Source organism: Calidris pugnax, unplaced genomic scaffold (genome assembly GCF_001431845.1).
Source record: "Calidris pugnax isolate Ruff unplaced genomic scaffold, ASM143184v1 scaffold178, whole genome shotgun sequence".
NCBI classification, from domain to species: domain Eukaryota; kingdom Metazoa; phylum Chordata; class Aves; order Charadriiformes; family Scolopacidae; genus Calidris; species Calidris pugnax.
Genome location: NW_015090986.1, coordinates 2,677,354 through 2,692,159, shown reverse-complemented (window position 1 = coordinate 2,692,159; position 14,806 = coordinate 2,677,354). Strand labels below are relative to the sequence as shown.

General features: G+C 36.8%; 1 protein-coding gene across 2 annotated transcripts in view; it reads right to left on the bottom strand.

The window, feature by feature from the left end:
* UHRF2 (ubiquitin-like with PHD and ring finger domains 2, E3 ubiquitin protein ligase) overlaps positions 1-14,806 on the bottom strand; it is a 90,258-nt gene that overhangs the window by 13,393 nt on the left and 62,059 nt on the right. For both annotated transcript variants that reach the window (XM_014953937.1, XM_014953938.1), the window contains exons 7-9: positions 11,743-11,866; positions 11,272-11,379; positions 7,770-7,874 (exon numbers count right to left, since the gene is read on the bottom strand). In XM_014953937.1, the coding sequence (XP_014809423.1) occupies positions 7,770-7,874; positions 11,272-11,379; positions 11,743-11,866 (337 nt within the window). The remainder of the gene's footprint in view (positions 1-7,769; positions 7,875-11,271; positions 11,380-11,742; positions 11,867-14,806) is intronic.

Here is a 14,806-nt window from a genome sequence, read left to right as displayed (position 1 = left end):
AGGTCTCGGGAGGTGATTCTGCCCCTCTACTCTGCACTCGTGAGACCCCACCTGGAATACTGTGTCCAGCTTTGGAGTCCTCAACACAGAAAAGACATGGACCAGCTGGAACAGGTGCAGTGCAGGGCCACGAAGATGATCAGAGGGATGGAGCACCTCTCCTATGAAGACAGGCTGAGGGAGCTGGGATTGTTCTGCCTGGAGAAGAGGAGGCTCCGGGGAGACCTTAGAGTGGCCTTTCAATATCTGAAGGGTGCCTATAGAAGAGCTGGGGCGGGACTCTTTGCCAGGAAGGGTAATGATAAACAGGGGGATGACAAGGGGAAACGGTTTTAAATTGGAAGAAAAATGATTCAGATTAGATATCAGAAAGAAATTTTTTACTATGAGGGTGGTGAGACACTGGAACAGGTTGCCCAGGGAAGTTGTGGATGCCCCATCCCTGGAAGTGTTCAAGACCAGGCTGGATGTGGCCTTGAGCAACCTGCTCTAGTGGGAGGTGTCCCTGCCCATGGCAGGGGGGTTGGAACTCGATGATCTTTGAGGTCCCTTCCAACCCTAACCATTCTATGATTCTATGATTCTACAGAAACTGGGTTAAATATAAAAGGGATAAAACCATCAAACTTCCAATGTCTTCAGAGAAAGGGTTCTCTGGGCGGTACTCTTTCACCACAGGCAACTAGAAAACGTCGTGCTTGAAGAAGTAGCATGGATCTAAGGCTGCCTATGCCTATGCAGACATGCTGACTTCTTGAACAGGTTCCACACTTGATAGGTTACATTTGCATCTCTTCAATTATCCCAAGTTTTCTATGCGTAAATAGGCAAAAACATATGGATCTGTGGGAAACTGGAAATCCAGAGAAGGAAAATGGAGGAGAAATGGAACAACAGTGGAGCATAATTGTTAAAGGTCAAATAACAAGAAGATGGCATCTTCTAACACCCTCCAGCATAAGGAAGGCTCATTTCTGCTCTGCTTCCCAGAAGAACTACACTCACTTATTTCATGTCAGATATATTAAGTGGATAAAAAAAAAAAGAAAAAAGGAAAAAGAAAGGATTGCAGGGAATAAAGACACACAGTTCCTAGAACTGGAGGAAGATGACAGCAATCTTGCCATAAAGGGCACTGATCTGGACTGGACGAAGAGAAATGGGCAGGACATTTGAACCTCTAATATGAGAGCAACTCTTTAACAAGGAGAGGAAGAAAGCTCAGGAGAATACATAACTTCTTGCAAAGAGAGAAAATCTAGAATGCCAAGAGTTAAGTGATGCACTGACATAGCGTCCTTAGAGTGGATTAAATGTAGATATGAACACAGTCCATAATAAGCAGAAGTAAAATGGGGATAGTGGTAGTCTGGAGACCTAATGGGAGATGTACAGAAATTACTTCCATCGTGGTTACGGTGTTTTACTTTGAAAGTGGAGTCTGCAAGGAATATTCACACAGCTTATTATATGGGTTCTTTTGATGAATAATAACTCATTAAAACAATTTCCTAATAGCTTTGAGTTCTGAGTCTATCTATAGACAATGAAGGACCCTCCTACTACCCATAACAATACTCAACCTGTATGTGACAGGTAAAGGTGGAAAGTTATTTTTTTCTCAGGAGGATCAGAAAGCAGAACTTAAGATAGTGATACTGCTATAAACTCTGCATTCAACAGTTAAAGTTGGCAAAAGGAATTATTGATGTTTGTATGTTCTCCTTTAAGAAATAAAATAACTGTCAAAAAAAAAGGCTATTAAAACAGTGGTGTCTTTTCCCTTCTATTCCTTCTTCCTACCTTTTCTCCATTTTCTTACCTTAAAATATGTTATTCTGCAATTTCTCTTCTGCTTTCCACAGGTTAATTCAACTTCCTTGCACCAAAACTTTCAACAGCTAGTAAGACCTTTATTACTGTCTTCTCTTAATGCCTTCTGTGTATCTTTTTTTCTGATGTTGTCTCCATAAAGTTATTTCTTAACTGTCCTGTTTGTAAAGTTTGATCATGTTATAGAGCAAATGAACTTCACCCACAGTAGGATTGACCCAGTATTGCATATTGACACATCTGAGTGGAAGGTGAGCCTAGCTCTAGTACTGTAGGCCAGTCAGCCTTACTGACAGCCTTACATAGAACAGAATGATCAGTTGCATTAAATCATACTCCACTATTTCAATGTTGTTACATAATCACTCATAAATCTAACAAAGAGAGAATGGAAAATTAACGAAGATTCTGAAGTCCACCTAAGCGTTCAACCACGTTATTTCTATGGCTTGCCTTTATGCTGCAGCTGACAAGGGCATTAACTACTTCAAGTTACTGGAATATCATGTATCTCAAGACAGCTCTCAATTATTTTCTCTTTCCATTACCACCTCTGGTATTATGCTCAGATTTCAGTCTATTCCCAACACATACATAAAGATCCCATTTATGAATTACTAAAATACACTATTAGAGCATAAACACATTTTCTAGTTCAGCTTCAACCTTCAGTTTGAACAACAAAAAAAGTCTTACTGGCTTTTTTGATACAAGAAACCCCAAAATTTCATCAGTTCATCAACCTCTCAATTCACCAGTTTTACCTCAGTAAAACGTGATGAATAAAGGCTAATATTTTGATTAATATGACAAAGCAAAATAACAAAGCACTAAGCCTTTAAAAATGAAGTTGATAAATTCAAGACAAATGTTAACTATCAGACAATTATATTTGAAAGGATTTTCTTTCCCTGGTATTCGGTATACCTGAAACTGAATTATGTCATCATTCATCTCCATTAAAGTCTCACAGGCCTGTATGTACATAAGTACTGACAGAATTCGTCTATCTGCCCAATTGTCTGATTTATTTTTGGTAATTTCATGGTCTAGCATTGCAGTAAAAGGTGCCAATTAAAAAAGAAAGGCACCTATAAATTACATATTTAATTTATATATTAATAAAAATCCCCTTCCATTAAGTGCAGAGCTTGAATATATCATCATTAGTGTTTCTGACTCTTCCTTGCAACCACCCTTGAGGGCAAGAATGCAACAGTATTGTGGCACGTTCCACTGTGATAAAAGCATTTAACCATTTTAATGTTAGCCAATCTGGGTCTCTGAACACTGAGTAAGACAGCTTCAAAGCAAAAACCAGCAGAAGGTGTCTAACTGGCCATGGAAGTAACTCAACATTTTGAAAAATAACTCCTAAATCAAAGTACTACACAACTACTGTACGTACACCACTTTCTGTGGTTTTTCTTATTCCTTTCAATGTTCAGGGCCAAAACAGTGGATTTCCAGACCTTTTAACTAAACGTTAATATGTAAATAATTCAGGCTACCCAATGTGGATTTATTATCTTTTGCTCCATTCAAAATCAGTTCCAACTTCAAACCAGGTTCATCAAGATGTAAGACACAGAAAGCCTTTTCAGGTCAAAGATTCTTTTCTGTAGTGGGAGATTACTCAGGAGATACAACAGTTTTTTTTCAGACAACATTTTTTAATTCCAATTGCATTTGACTATCTGCTGGCGAACACTGATCAACTGTTTTTCTGAGCATAAGAAATCCTGCAAACTGTGTAAGTTATTTAATTAGCCCACTATAATCCTAGTTAAAGCAAGGCAAGGGAAATCTTGCCTGTCTAAAAGACATGCACTTACTATTTGATATTCATTTATCTCTACACATATAATTAGAATTTCTAACTTTCATTTTTCTTTTATTTCCTGTAATATGATAAGAATTAATTTTTATAAGTGTTCACACAAAAAAAAATATCTATGAAGTCCAGCAAGAAATTCATGGTTTGACACAACAAAGACTAGCAGAGTTATGCTGATCTTTCAGTATTTTATGAAGGGAACAGTATGATTATACTCCATATATTGTACTAATATGACTAACGTCTCTTGAAAATGTATGAATTTCAGAAAGAAAGTATCTGAGTATGTTAGACATTCACAAACAGAAACCAAGGCCTACGTCCTTGACCTACGGCACCTACTCCAGACAGATTGTTTCTTGGAAAGCATGAATTATAAAAAATTGCTAAATGGCACTTTGCTGAGCATTCACAACATTAATTTCTATTTCTGAATCAGCTTTGCCATTGTGTCAAATGGGTTCTTCAACACTTTAGAAACAACCAGATATGCAAAGTCCTGCAAATGGACTTTGGAAAAGCATAGACAGAAGGAGTATAGACACAGATTCCACACCTCATTTTGAAAAAAGCTGACAAACAGGCAGGTAAGTCTGCTTTGACAGATGTAGTACTAGCAGTAAAAAAAAAAATGACAAGGAGCATCTGTATAACAAAATAAGCTTTGCAGAACGTGAAAGGAATTCTGCATATAATGCAGGTACACAGCAGACAATGAAACTCAGAAAATAATGAACAAGAGGTAATTTTTTGTATGAATTAGCATTTTGTATGGACTGATAGCTAACAATATGGAATAACAGAAAAGATGGCAAGGAGACTGTTGCAGAATAGGAGCTGTCCTGCAAATCTGAGAAACTGGGAGAAGTATTAAAGCCACTGACCTACTTGGAGGTAACAAGAGTGGACAAATAACACATTTGAGTGAAAAGGATGATAATTGGTAGCTACTGTACAGTGCAATAGTCTAATTTTTTCACATTATGTTGTAGCTCAAGCAGGTCCTAAACTAGTAGGACGCTTAGACCTTGGAATCATGACAGCTTTTGAAAGTAGCATGTTTCCTGGCACCAAGCATCAGGTGTTCAGGTACATACTCAATCCAGGTGACTCACAATGGAGAAACTCTCATTGTAATGGCTATAATGAACTTGTTATGCTGGATACTCAGTACTATATACAGTGGTGGAAAAATCTGCAAGGAACTGTTCCTTTGGTAATGCAGTCAGCATGGCATGATAATTAAGAAAATTCATATAGGATACCGTATCTCTTTTGTACAAGGGCTCACACTGGACTCAGTTGACACAGGTAAACCCAGCAAACTGCTTAATAAAGCAACAAGTCATAGACACATATCTAGGTAAACTGCTAGTCACAATGGTCTTTGGAGATAAACACTTAGATTCAGACACGAGGCTCCTATTGCCACTTGATTTGGATTAAAAGCTGTTTAAGTATGGAATTCACTACAGTACTGGCACTGCACCTTTGGCACTGCTGGAACTGATTGAGTGCTTTTCATTGTGCAATTCACACTAAGCAGAGGTTCTGAAAGGCTACATCCTCATCACAGGGCTTGGGCAAATCTAGTGACCTAATACTGCAATTGGACTATTTCAAGCAAGTGGAATAACAGTTTACTTGTTACTTCCAGTCACCTTGGAACTGATTATCCACAGGCAAGATTAATGCAAAGGGTCAGAATGTTTAAAAGGAACTGCGAGCCATTTCATGAAGTGTTTTGTGAATTACATGTTCCATGCACTGAACTGGTTTGATATAAAAATAACCAATGAACTTAAGTAATTAGTGTATTTGCCTGGGGTCCCTTTTGAGTCATTAGAGATGCTATTCTCTTTTTTACTCCCAGAATCTTTTACAAGAGGATGTTAACAATCACAGAAGTAATATTATTCTCCAAGAGATTCTGAATTTAAAACTCTGAAATGCTTAGATGCAAAAGCATTTAAAGAAGACACAATCTTTGTTCAGGTTACACTAAGCACACCGCACAATTAATTTACCATCTTTGCAACACTATCTCAACTCAGCAAAGTGGTTCTTGAAATTTTTGAAAATAAACAGCAGTTTGAATCCTGATATCTAAAAATAATGACATAAAATAGAAGGGCAATTTTTCAACATAAAAGTGACATTTCTTCAGGTACTTGGTTTGATGAATAGACAAGTCAAAGTATTTTTATCAAGAACACTGTGATTGCACAACCACTGTTCAAGTCCAATATCTAGATTTTAAATGTTAGTGTATTATGAAATAATTCTTAGACTCTAAATTCCTGAAAGACTTCTCAATTTCTTCAGCTAATGTTCCTATTATGGTTACTATCAAGAATAAGACCAGGAGATCAGAAATTAAGGTATTCAAGACTCTAAAGCTAACTATTGTAATATTTTATCTTAAATAGGTAAGCCATGTAACTTGTCACTAAAATTCAGTATTAAACATTTACAAGACAGATTAATGTGCAAACATTTTATATGTATGTAATTAAAAATGAGGTTAAGTTTCATATGCAAAACGATTTCATCCAATGCTTATTTTGTACACTATGAATGTACTCCTTATCAATCTTAAGGGCAGGTCCTGTACCGACAGAACTTGTTGTTACTGAGCACTCCAATACATCCAGAACATCCCAACCTGAGCAAGTCTGGGTCAGCAGGATTGTAAGCCTCCGAAGGCACTGCATAAAAATGGCATGGTCTGAAAGCTCAACAGTGAATTCTATTTCCTGCAATATATTTTTGCAATTATTTATTTCACTCCAATACTAAACTGTTAATTTAAAGCTACAAGCAGAGCACTAAGATGGCACATCAGCAGTGTGCATAAATAGTGCATCAAGTGTATAAACATACAGTAAAACAGTCTTCCAAAACGCATTTATTTCTCAATTTTGTAAAAACTTACAAGCACTTATGTCATACCACTGAAATAGGTATCTGAAAAATGGAATCTGCAGCATCCCAACATCGTAGGTACAACTACTGACCAACAATACTCTTAGAATCCACTAGGTAACAGGCCTAGAGCTTGGGTTAGGTACTAAGGTACTTGGTGTAGTAGTGTATCCAACACCAAGTACCTCCTCATGTGACTTGCTAAAGAAAGACACAAACTCCTCCAGAGGCAGTACTCTGCAGCAGCAGCAGCCAGTAGGTGCTGTTGGCAAAGAATCTATCACATTTTGATGCTTTTTCCAATGCTTCTTTTTTTTCCCCTAGTGCTTTCTTCCTTGTGATTAACAGCTATGCATGTTTTAAGAAACTGGATTGCTTACTGCTTTATCCTTCACCTGATGCATGATTCAAAATTCCACCTGATGGAGCAGAACTGCAGGAAAGGATGTAACTCTGTGTACACTTTATTCAATTGCAGAGAACAGTAATCTATTCATAAATAAACGCTGGTCAACATGAGACGACAGTCAGACGCAGTTACTGTTCAGTGTAGGACCATAATTGCTTTCATTATGTTACTTAGATGTTAACACCAAAGCAGAATTTTTTTCCAGCACTTTTGGGGATCATAACACAAGCTACTGAGACTTTCTTAAGAAGTTCAGAAAGCGCTCATCAGTAGGAGCCAAGAACCTTCAGAACTTCATAGAACCAAGTACGATGTGCCTTTTACTCTTGGTTCATTAAAGTAAAGGTATCACATATTTAGAAATACAACAAACCCAAAGGAAGAAGCATCTATTTGTGTTGAAAGCAATAAAAAACATGACCAAAGCAGAACATAAAATGTACAATTTGCATATAATTACACTATGAGATTTTAAATAACACGAAATTCAGACTCTGAAAGTATACTGAAATTTAACTACCCTAAACAATGTAAAATTCAGCTGTAATTGAGGTATTTTGCTGAAGTATGAGCATAAGCATTCTTTAAGAAAGAGTTGCTTACATATGTCTCCCCAAAATACACAGAACTATTAAGTTTGTTATTAGTAGTAGTTATTTTTTTAACAGTCATATTTGCACAAGCATTAGTTTCAGGACATAACTCTATCTTTACAAACATTGATACATTAGAAGAGCAAAACCATTGCTTGTATAAATGACATACCACTTCATCTTCAAATCCTCCAGCTAATACAAGTGAATAAGCTCCATCATTACTGCGTCCGTGGATTCCACCCACATGTGGTCTGTGAACACCTGCTTCACTCACCTGGCAACAGAAAAAAGCCAGTTTCTAGCACTTTTTTCAAACAATGAGACACCTACAATCACTTTTAACAATCAACTTTCTGCTTAAAATATTGTACAGGGGTATCTGTATAAATACTTAATGTAAGATTGCCATTAAAGGTGGGAATTCCACTTGTTTTTAAGGAAGAAAATCCAAAAAATGGAAGGACAATGTAGGACAGTGGTGACACTGGAAGATGTAAAGGTACTGTCTTCTTTGGGAAAAATCTCCACAACTCTTTCCATAAGCAGTATTCCTCCTACCTTTCTATCTTCCTTCAGACTTTGCCTTTGCCTGTTTTTCTCATTCTGCCTGTCCCAGTCCTGAACTCCTTTTCCCAACCTACACTTTCAAGCAACTTGCATGGAATTTTACATTGTTCACTATAGTTTTGTACTTTCATAATACAATACATCAGATCAAAGGTCCAGCTGGCCAAAAATGCTGTCTCTAACAAGACAAAAACCATGCACAGTACGAAAACTATACAAGAACACAATGATACTTCCCTGCACAATCCTCAGCGTCCAGCTGTCTGTGACTCAGACTTCCTAAACTACTTAAAACTTTTGGATCCAAAGGATCAAAGAGAGAAAAGGAGTTCACAGCAGTACCACTTGTAATATGAACTAATATTACTTTTGCTCATTTTGAAGTGAGCAGCCGACCTTTTCTTTTTGATGACCCCTTTCTGAATTGCAAAATTATGTATATTGGTCCCTAACCACTTTTTCCCATACTGTACATCATTTTGCAACTATCTACACTGCATCACAATTTCAATCTTCTTGGAGAATGAAAAGTCTTTCCAGTTGAATGAAAACCATTCCACTCCTTTCATCATCCTGATTGTTGTTCATCATAATAAATTTTATTTTCCTGACTCTTCCATTCACAATAACTTAACACGATTATTTTTTTTTTAATCACTATTGGCAACTAAGATGACATATTTTCAAAATCAGCTATTAGAAGGTCTCTTTCCTAAATAATAAGAAGAATAAGTATCTGAAAGCCCATTATAAATTATATAGTTAGAACTGTTCCCCACCCCACATTTACTATCCACAACAACTTAGCACTCTCACCTAACTTTATCAGCTATTTGCCAATTTTTCCAGACCACTTATAAGTATGCTGAATAAAAAGGCCCCACTATTGCGCTTCTCTTTCCTGCTGTATGAAACATTCTTTCATTCATTCCTCCCTCCCTTCTTTCATTTCCAGGTTTTATCAATTAAATTTAGGTTTCTGGTAGGTGATTCACCCCAAAGATGAACTCTGGTAAGTAATTCATGCCAAAGATGCTCTTCAGATGCTCTCTCCAGAAGCAATACTTAGTCAATTTCCTTCTAGGGAAAAGAGAGTTTGTGTCATAAAAAACTAGGCAAATCAGAAATAAAGAAACTACAGTCTCTAAATTCTCATAGATTTGCTGAGACAAACTCATTTCTCATACAGCAGACTAGTCATATGAGAAACAAAAGTGTAATTTCACTTTCTATGTAGTAAACATTTCAGTCTTTAAAAAAAATAAAAAAGGACAAAGTATTTCATTTTTATGCAAAATTAAATAATTATGTAGAAATGGTAGCTGACTTTTGATGTCTAGTCCACACTTAAACATATAAGAATTGGCATTCTCTGCTTAATTTTCTGACAAAGGCAGCACTCTAATTTGGTTCCTTTGTCCTATCAGCTCTAGAAAGATCTGAAAACTATTAGCTTTGGTGTCATCAATGCAGTTCCTAAAAAAAGGTGAACTAATAATTTCAATTATTGTCGAAGCACTGAAAATAAAACCTGATTTTGAGATTTTGCATTTGCATAAGGGATTTTAGAAACTCCTCTTACTTATGAGGCTTAATCTGGAAGCCACCAAAACCCTAACTATTTATTTTAATTGCCTTCACAAAAATAAATTCTCCAAAGACAGGAGAGGTCAATGAAATAACCCAAAGAATCAAAACTGAATTCCTCCCTGTTAAGCAAGCCAGCTCGTATAAAATATCTGTTGCGACGAACAGCATAATTTTACATTTCAAATTTAATTTGCTTCGTCTTAAGACTCGTATTGATGGTAGTGTTGACAATGGACATCAAGGTGAGAAAGGATCAAAAGAATAAGTTTAGATTTTGACTGCTTCACTGCTATTTCTACCAAGGAGACAAACTGAAAGCTGTTGCTAAGGGGAGAATGTCTGCTGCTATCCTTATCACCCTTACAAGTTGCATGGCCTTCCAAATCCAGAATTCTTCACTGGAAGATGCCACCAGCAGAGGGGAAGTGTTCTTTCTACTAATGGAAGAATAAAATATCTGTCGTCTTCTCATGAGAAAGCATCTTCATGATTAAAAGTTCAGAAAACAAATCAGAAGAGGCTTTTGATTCTTGGCTTACCCGTCCTCGAGCACTTTAAAAAAACCCTGTTTCTAGTCTTCCAAATATGATGGAAAACATCCAAATACAACCCTTTACACATGTAAGAGAAAAAAGAACTAACTGATTTTAAAAATAAAGAATTATTTCCCCGACTAAAAACGGCAATAGAAAAATTCAAAGATGAAACAAAAAAACAGTGCTATCAGATAAGGCTGGAGAAAAAGGAAGTAACCTGGCAGTTTGCTGGAGACTTCAAAACGACAAAAAATCAGTACTTGCACGAAATGAGGTTGTGCTATCCTCCTTGCTTTTTTGCCTGTCTCTATGAGTATTGGCACTGTGCTTATATAACCAAAATGTGAAATGGATTGGGAAAATTAACTCCCTTCCTACCCCAGATGGGATTATTTTCCTGCCAGTTTTTTTTAATCAATCTAGTTTACCATAGAGCCCAATAAATAGTTCCAATAAAAAAATGAGACAGTGCAAGAAAGTGCACAAACAGCAAAGGCCGGATAGACAGCTAATTTTAGCAGCAGTACAAGCTTACACTGGTTTAAGCTGTTCATCAGCCTAAAAGAAGATTTGGACATCCGTTATGCATAACCAAAAACACCAGCAGGGAGCGAATTTACAGTGATATCATCTAACATTTTAAAAATCTGCATTCTCCATCTCTTAAGTGGGATAAACAGTTCATGTGAAGTACACTTTAGAAAATACTTGACTCTTTTCATTACGTCTCCCACTTGGAATTTTAACATGTGGAATTTGTTTATGCTAATGACAATAGACTTCTTACTAAGTTGTATTGCAAAATTAGTATACTCCAACCTTCACTAATAACAGCATCACTTCCAGTATTAGAATCATAGTATATTTTCTTTGTTTAGTCCTGGTGAAAATGGCAATTGTCAATGCAAATTTATTTTAGTGCCCAACCCATTCGTTATTATTCTTACTTCAACTACAGCTAATACTGAAAGAACATACCTGAACTCTGAATTTCCAGGTTGTCCCAACAGGAACACCAGGTATAGGTCCATAATGATTTGAAGGAACGATAGTGCATTCCTTAGTGCGACCAACACAGGCCATACCCTAGAAATACATTAGACAAAATCAATTAGTTTTATAATATTGAAGACTACTTGCAAATTCAATGCAGATATAAGGAAATCTGATCATTATAACAAACATACTTTAAAATATGTTAACAATTGTTAAAAAGAATGTTAATCAAGTAATAATGTGTTTAAGGGTTGTTTTTCTTTGTTTTTACTTCTAGTCACCTTAATTCTTCCACTACTTTACCTGCTGGTAGACAGTGGGCAGGATTAAGCATTGTTTTATTGTCTGTGCAACCCAGTACTGAATTTTGTGTTGTGCACATATAAGTAGAATTATAGATGTAACACATACATGAACAATTACACTAACAGCTATTTCTCAAATACACTCTACCTTGCCCCAGTCTCTCTGGCTTTCAGTACTGGCAGATGGCATCTTTGCTTTCTTTTTACTCTGTTTGAGCTTTTCTCCAGCCTTTACAACTTCATTAGAATCATTTTTGCAGGAAGGACAATACCTAAAAAAAGGTTTTAGTAAATTCTCAATTACTTCATCATAACGGCAACACATTTCTTGTAGCCAAAATAGTTTCAATTTGTTTATCTTGACTGAATACTTCAAGCTAGCAAACATATACCAGTCTTAAGCAGCTGAAGCCCATGGCTTAAAAAATGAACCCAACATGAACAAATACTGTCAACTTATAAAAAAGGGCACTTCAATATGTTTGCAGGTAGAGTGCAGGTGGCAAAACATTCTTCCTCACATGGTATGTGAAAGGTCCCCATGTCTGTATTCTCTGTTCATTCTGTCCTCTTTCATTTAGATTGTGGAAAGGAGAAGATAGCCAAGACTGGAATACACTGCTAACCAGTATTCATGGTCTATTTCTACATCCTGCCCGCTCTACCCTTATTTTTTGCTTCTAGTACGACAAATTTCACTGCAGACAGCTGAATGTCAAACAGGACCAAGCTACCATGTACCGTGTGTAGACACAGACACACATACACACACACACCTGTATGCACACACTCACTTCACAACACCGAAGCCATTTGGAACATAGTGCTGAGACCCACTCCAGCTAACAAAAAGCCATCCTGATAGGAAAGTAGGAGATAGTCTTATGCAGTGACTACAGCAGAGAGAGAAAGGGAGTACAGTGGTACTTTTTCTGCTTCTACTAACTTTTTAATCCCACTCCAGGAATGCCAATGCAAGGCAATCATCCATGTTTCTGGCTCGCATAGGCTGGGTTTGACCCACATGCCACTAGCAGAGGAAGCCTGATCTACACTGATAACTTAATTTAGATAACTACCACTAGTTCTACTACTACCATTTTGCACTTACTAACTTTTGTATGTGGATATGAGTAGAAGAATTAATGATTAACGTTCATAGGAACAGATTTCACTATGTCAATAATGGTGTTGAACCATTAAGACAATGAAGCTATGTAGATCAAAAGAAATTAAAAATAATAGAAGATGCTGAAACTGTCTAACAGTAAGACTTTGAATAACACTATGGTTGTTTAAAAAAAAAAAAAAGAGTATGCAATGACCAATTAAAAGAAGGAACATGACATAGTGCAAATTCACAAGATGAACTAAGTATGGCATTCCCTGCTTCTCTGAGTTTTGTATGGAATATTAAATACTGTTTGCATATAGAGTGACTTAATCTCCACAAGGGAAACTTATAACCCTTTCTCAAATTGCAGCCTTAGCCTCTGCAGAGAGTTTGCCAAATTTTATACTATAGAAATAATAAATGGGAATTTTTCCACTTCTAAAGCAAATAAAATCTCTCAGGAAGTTAAGAATCAGACAGCCATGACTCTTTGCTAGTATGCAAGAAGATGAAAGAACACAGACCTCCTCTTTGGTGGGAGACACTGCTTTGCTCAGCATAACTGCACTCCTTCTACATACAACCAGGCATTAAGACTGCACAGGGCTGGCACCACTAAGTATCTCCAAATTAACTGTCACAAGCCATGGATAAATCTCAAGGCTCCTATGACTACAGAAGCAACCAGAAACAAACTAAAAAGCTTGACAGCCATTTTCCAAGACATTATAATTATATGAATTAAACTTCTACTACATGTGGAAATACATAAATTTTTGGTCTGAAATGTAAGCAGAAGGGTCTAAAAGCGCACTTAACATATGATCTGGAGGACACTAAAGACCATGCTTTCAGCCAATTAATTCTTTTGTGGTTGTCTGCAGAGCACTGAATCTTCTGTATGGAGGAAAACGGTCCTCGGGAGCTATGCAGTGCAGTTATAGTGATATTAATGGAAGAGAGTAGGGAGTCTGGGCAGCAAGGGCAACACTGAAAAAATTTCTATTCTTTTAACTTTCTCTGTATACCTCTGAAATAGGACAATTCACATTTCATAAGAAGTTTTTGAAACCAAATGAGCACCAGTGAAGACTAGAACACTAACACCTAATCTGAAAAACATTTTGAAGCAGGCAGCAAGCTAAGATAATCTTAGCACACTAGCCAAACCAGAGAGACACTGATGGCTGATGAGACTTCAATATCAATATCCTGCAATGCCTATCAAACCTTCTGTGCATTTGAGAATGTAGAAGAAAACAGAGTGAATAAATTATTTTCAAGGTGTAAGAAGGATTTGAAGGTTTTGTGGAACGGGGTCACTGACTTGAAGCATGTACATTATCACAAGCCTTTCTGTGACTAGTACTGGCAAACAGTTGGGACTTCCTTGTTGCTGGAATACTGAGTTAGAGCTGGTTCTGAGAGTAACAGGCAACTGAAAAATGGACGGACAGAACAGATGTGTACTTCCAAACAGATGGTCTCAATGAATATTCTGCATGAAGGAAGTCAAAAAAGAACTTCTCATCTGCTATATCCAAAGATCAGGTGCAACCAGGTAAAAATATTGCTTATGGATTGCAGTCAGTAATAAACCACTTGTGTGCTGAGAATGGCTTCCAACATGTAACATCAACTCACTTATGTTGACAAATAGTAGGAAGCAAGAAGATGTCATGCACTGAAGACCAGTCTGCCCTGACTGTAGAAGACTTGGGGATAGTTCAGACTAAAATGCTGTCTAATAAACATTGCTGATTAAGCACTGTAATCATTTTGCACATGCAAGAAGTGGAAAGCACATACAAAATATTAAAATAAATGCTATTTTTAGTTTCAATTACCCATACATATTTCTAGCAGGTAATGAAAGTATTTTTTAGATAGTGTTTCAAACCAGCAGTTCCTCCACAAACAGCAAATGCAACTCTTCCCAGGGCAGAAATTTCATGGGAAAAGATTAAGATCCAACAACAATATCCCTGTGGCCAAATGTACACACTTAGAAAGAGCTATCAATATTAATGGTCTCAATCACTAAGTCACACATTGGCATAAACACAGGAGGAGTTCAGAAAAAACACAATGCTCCAGA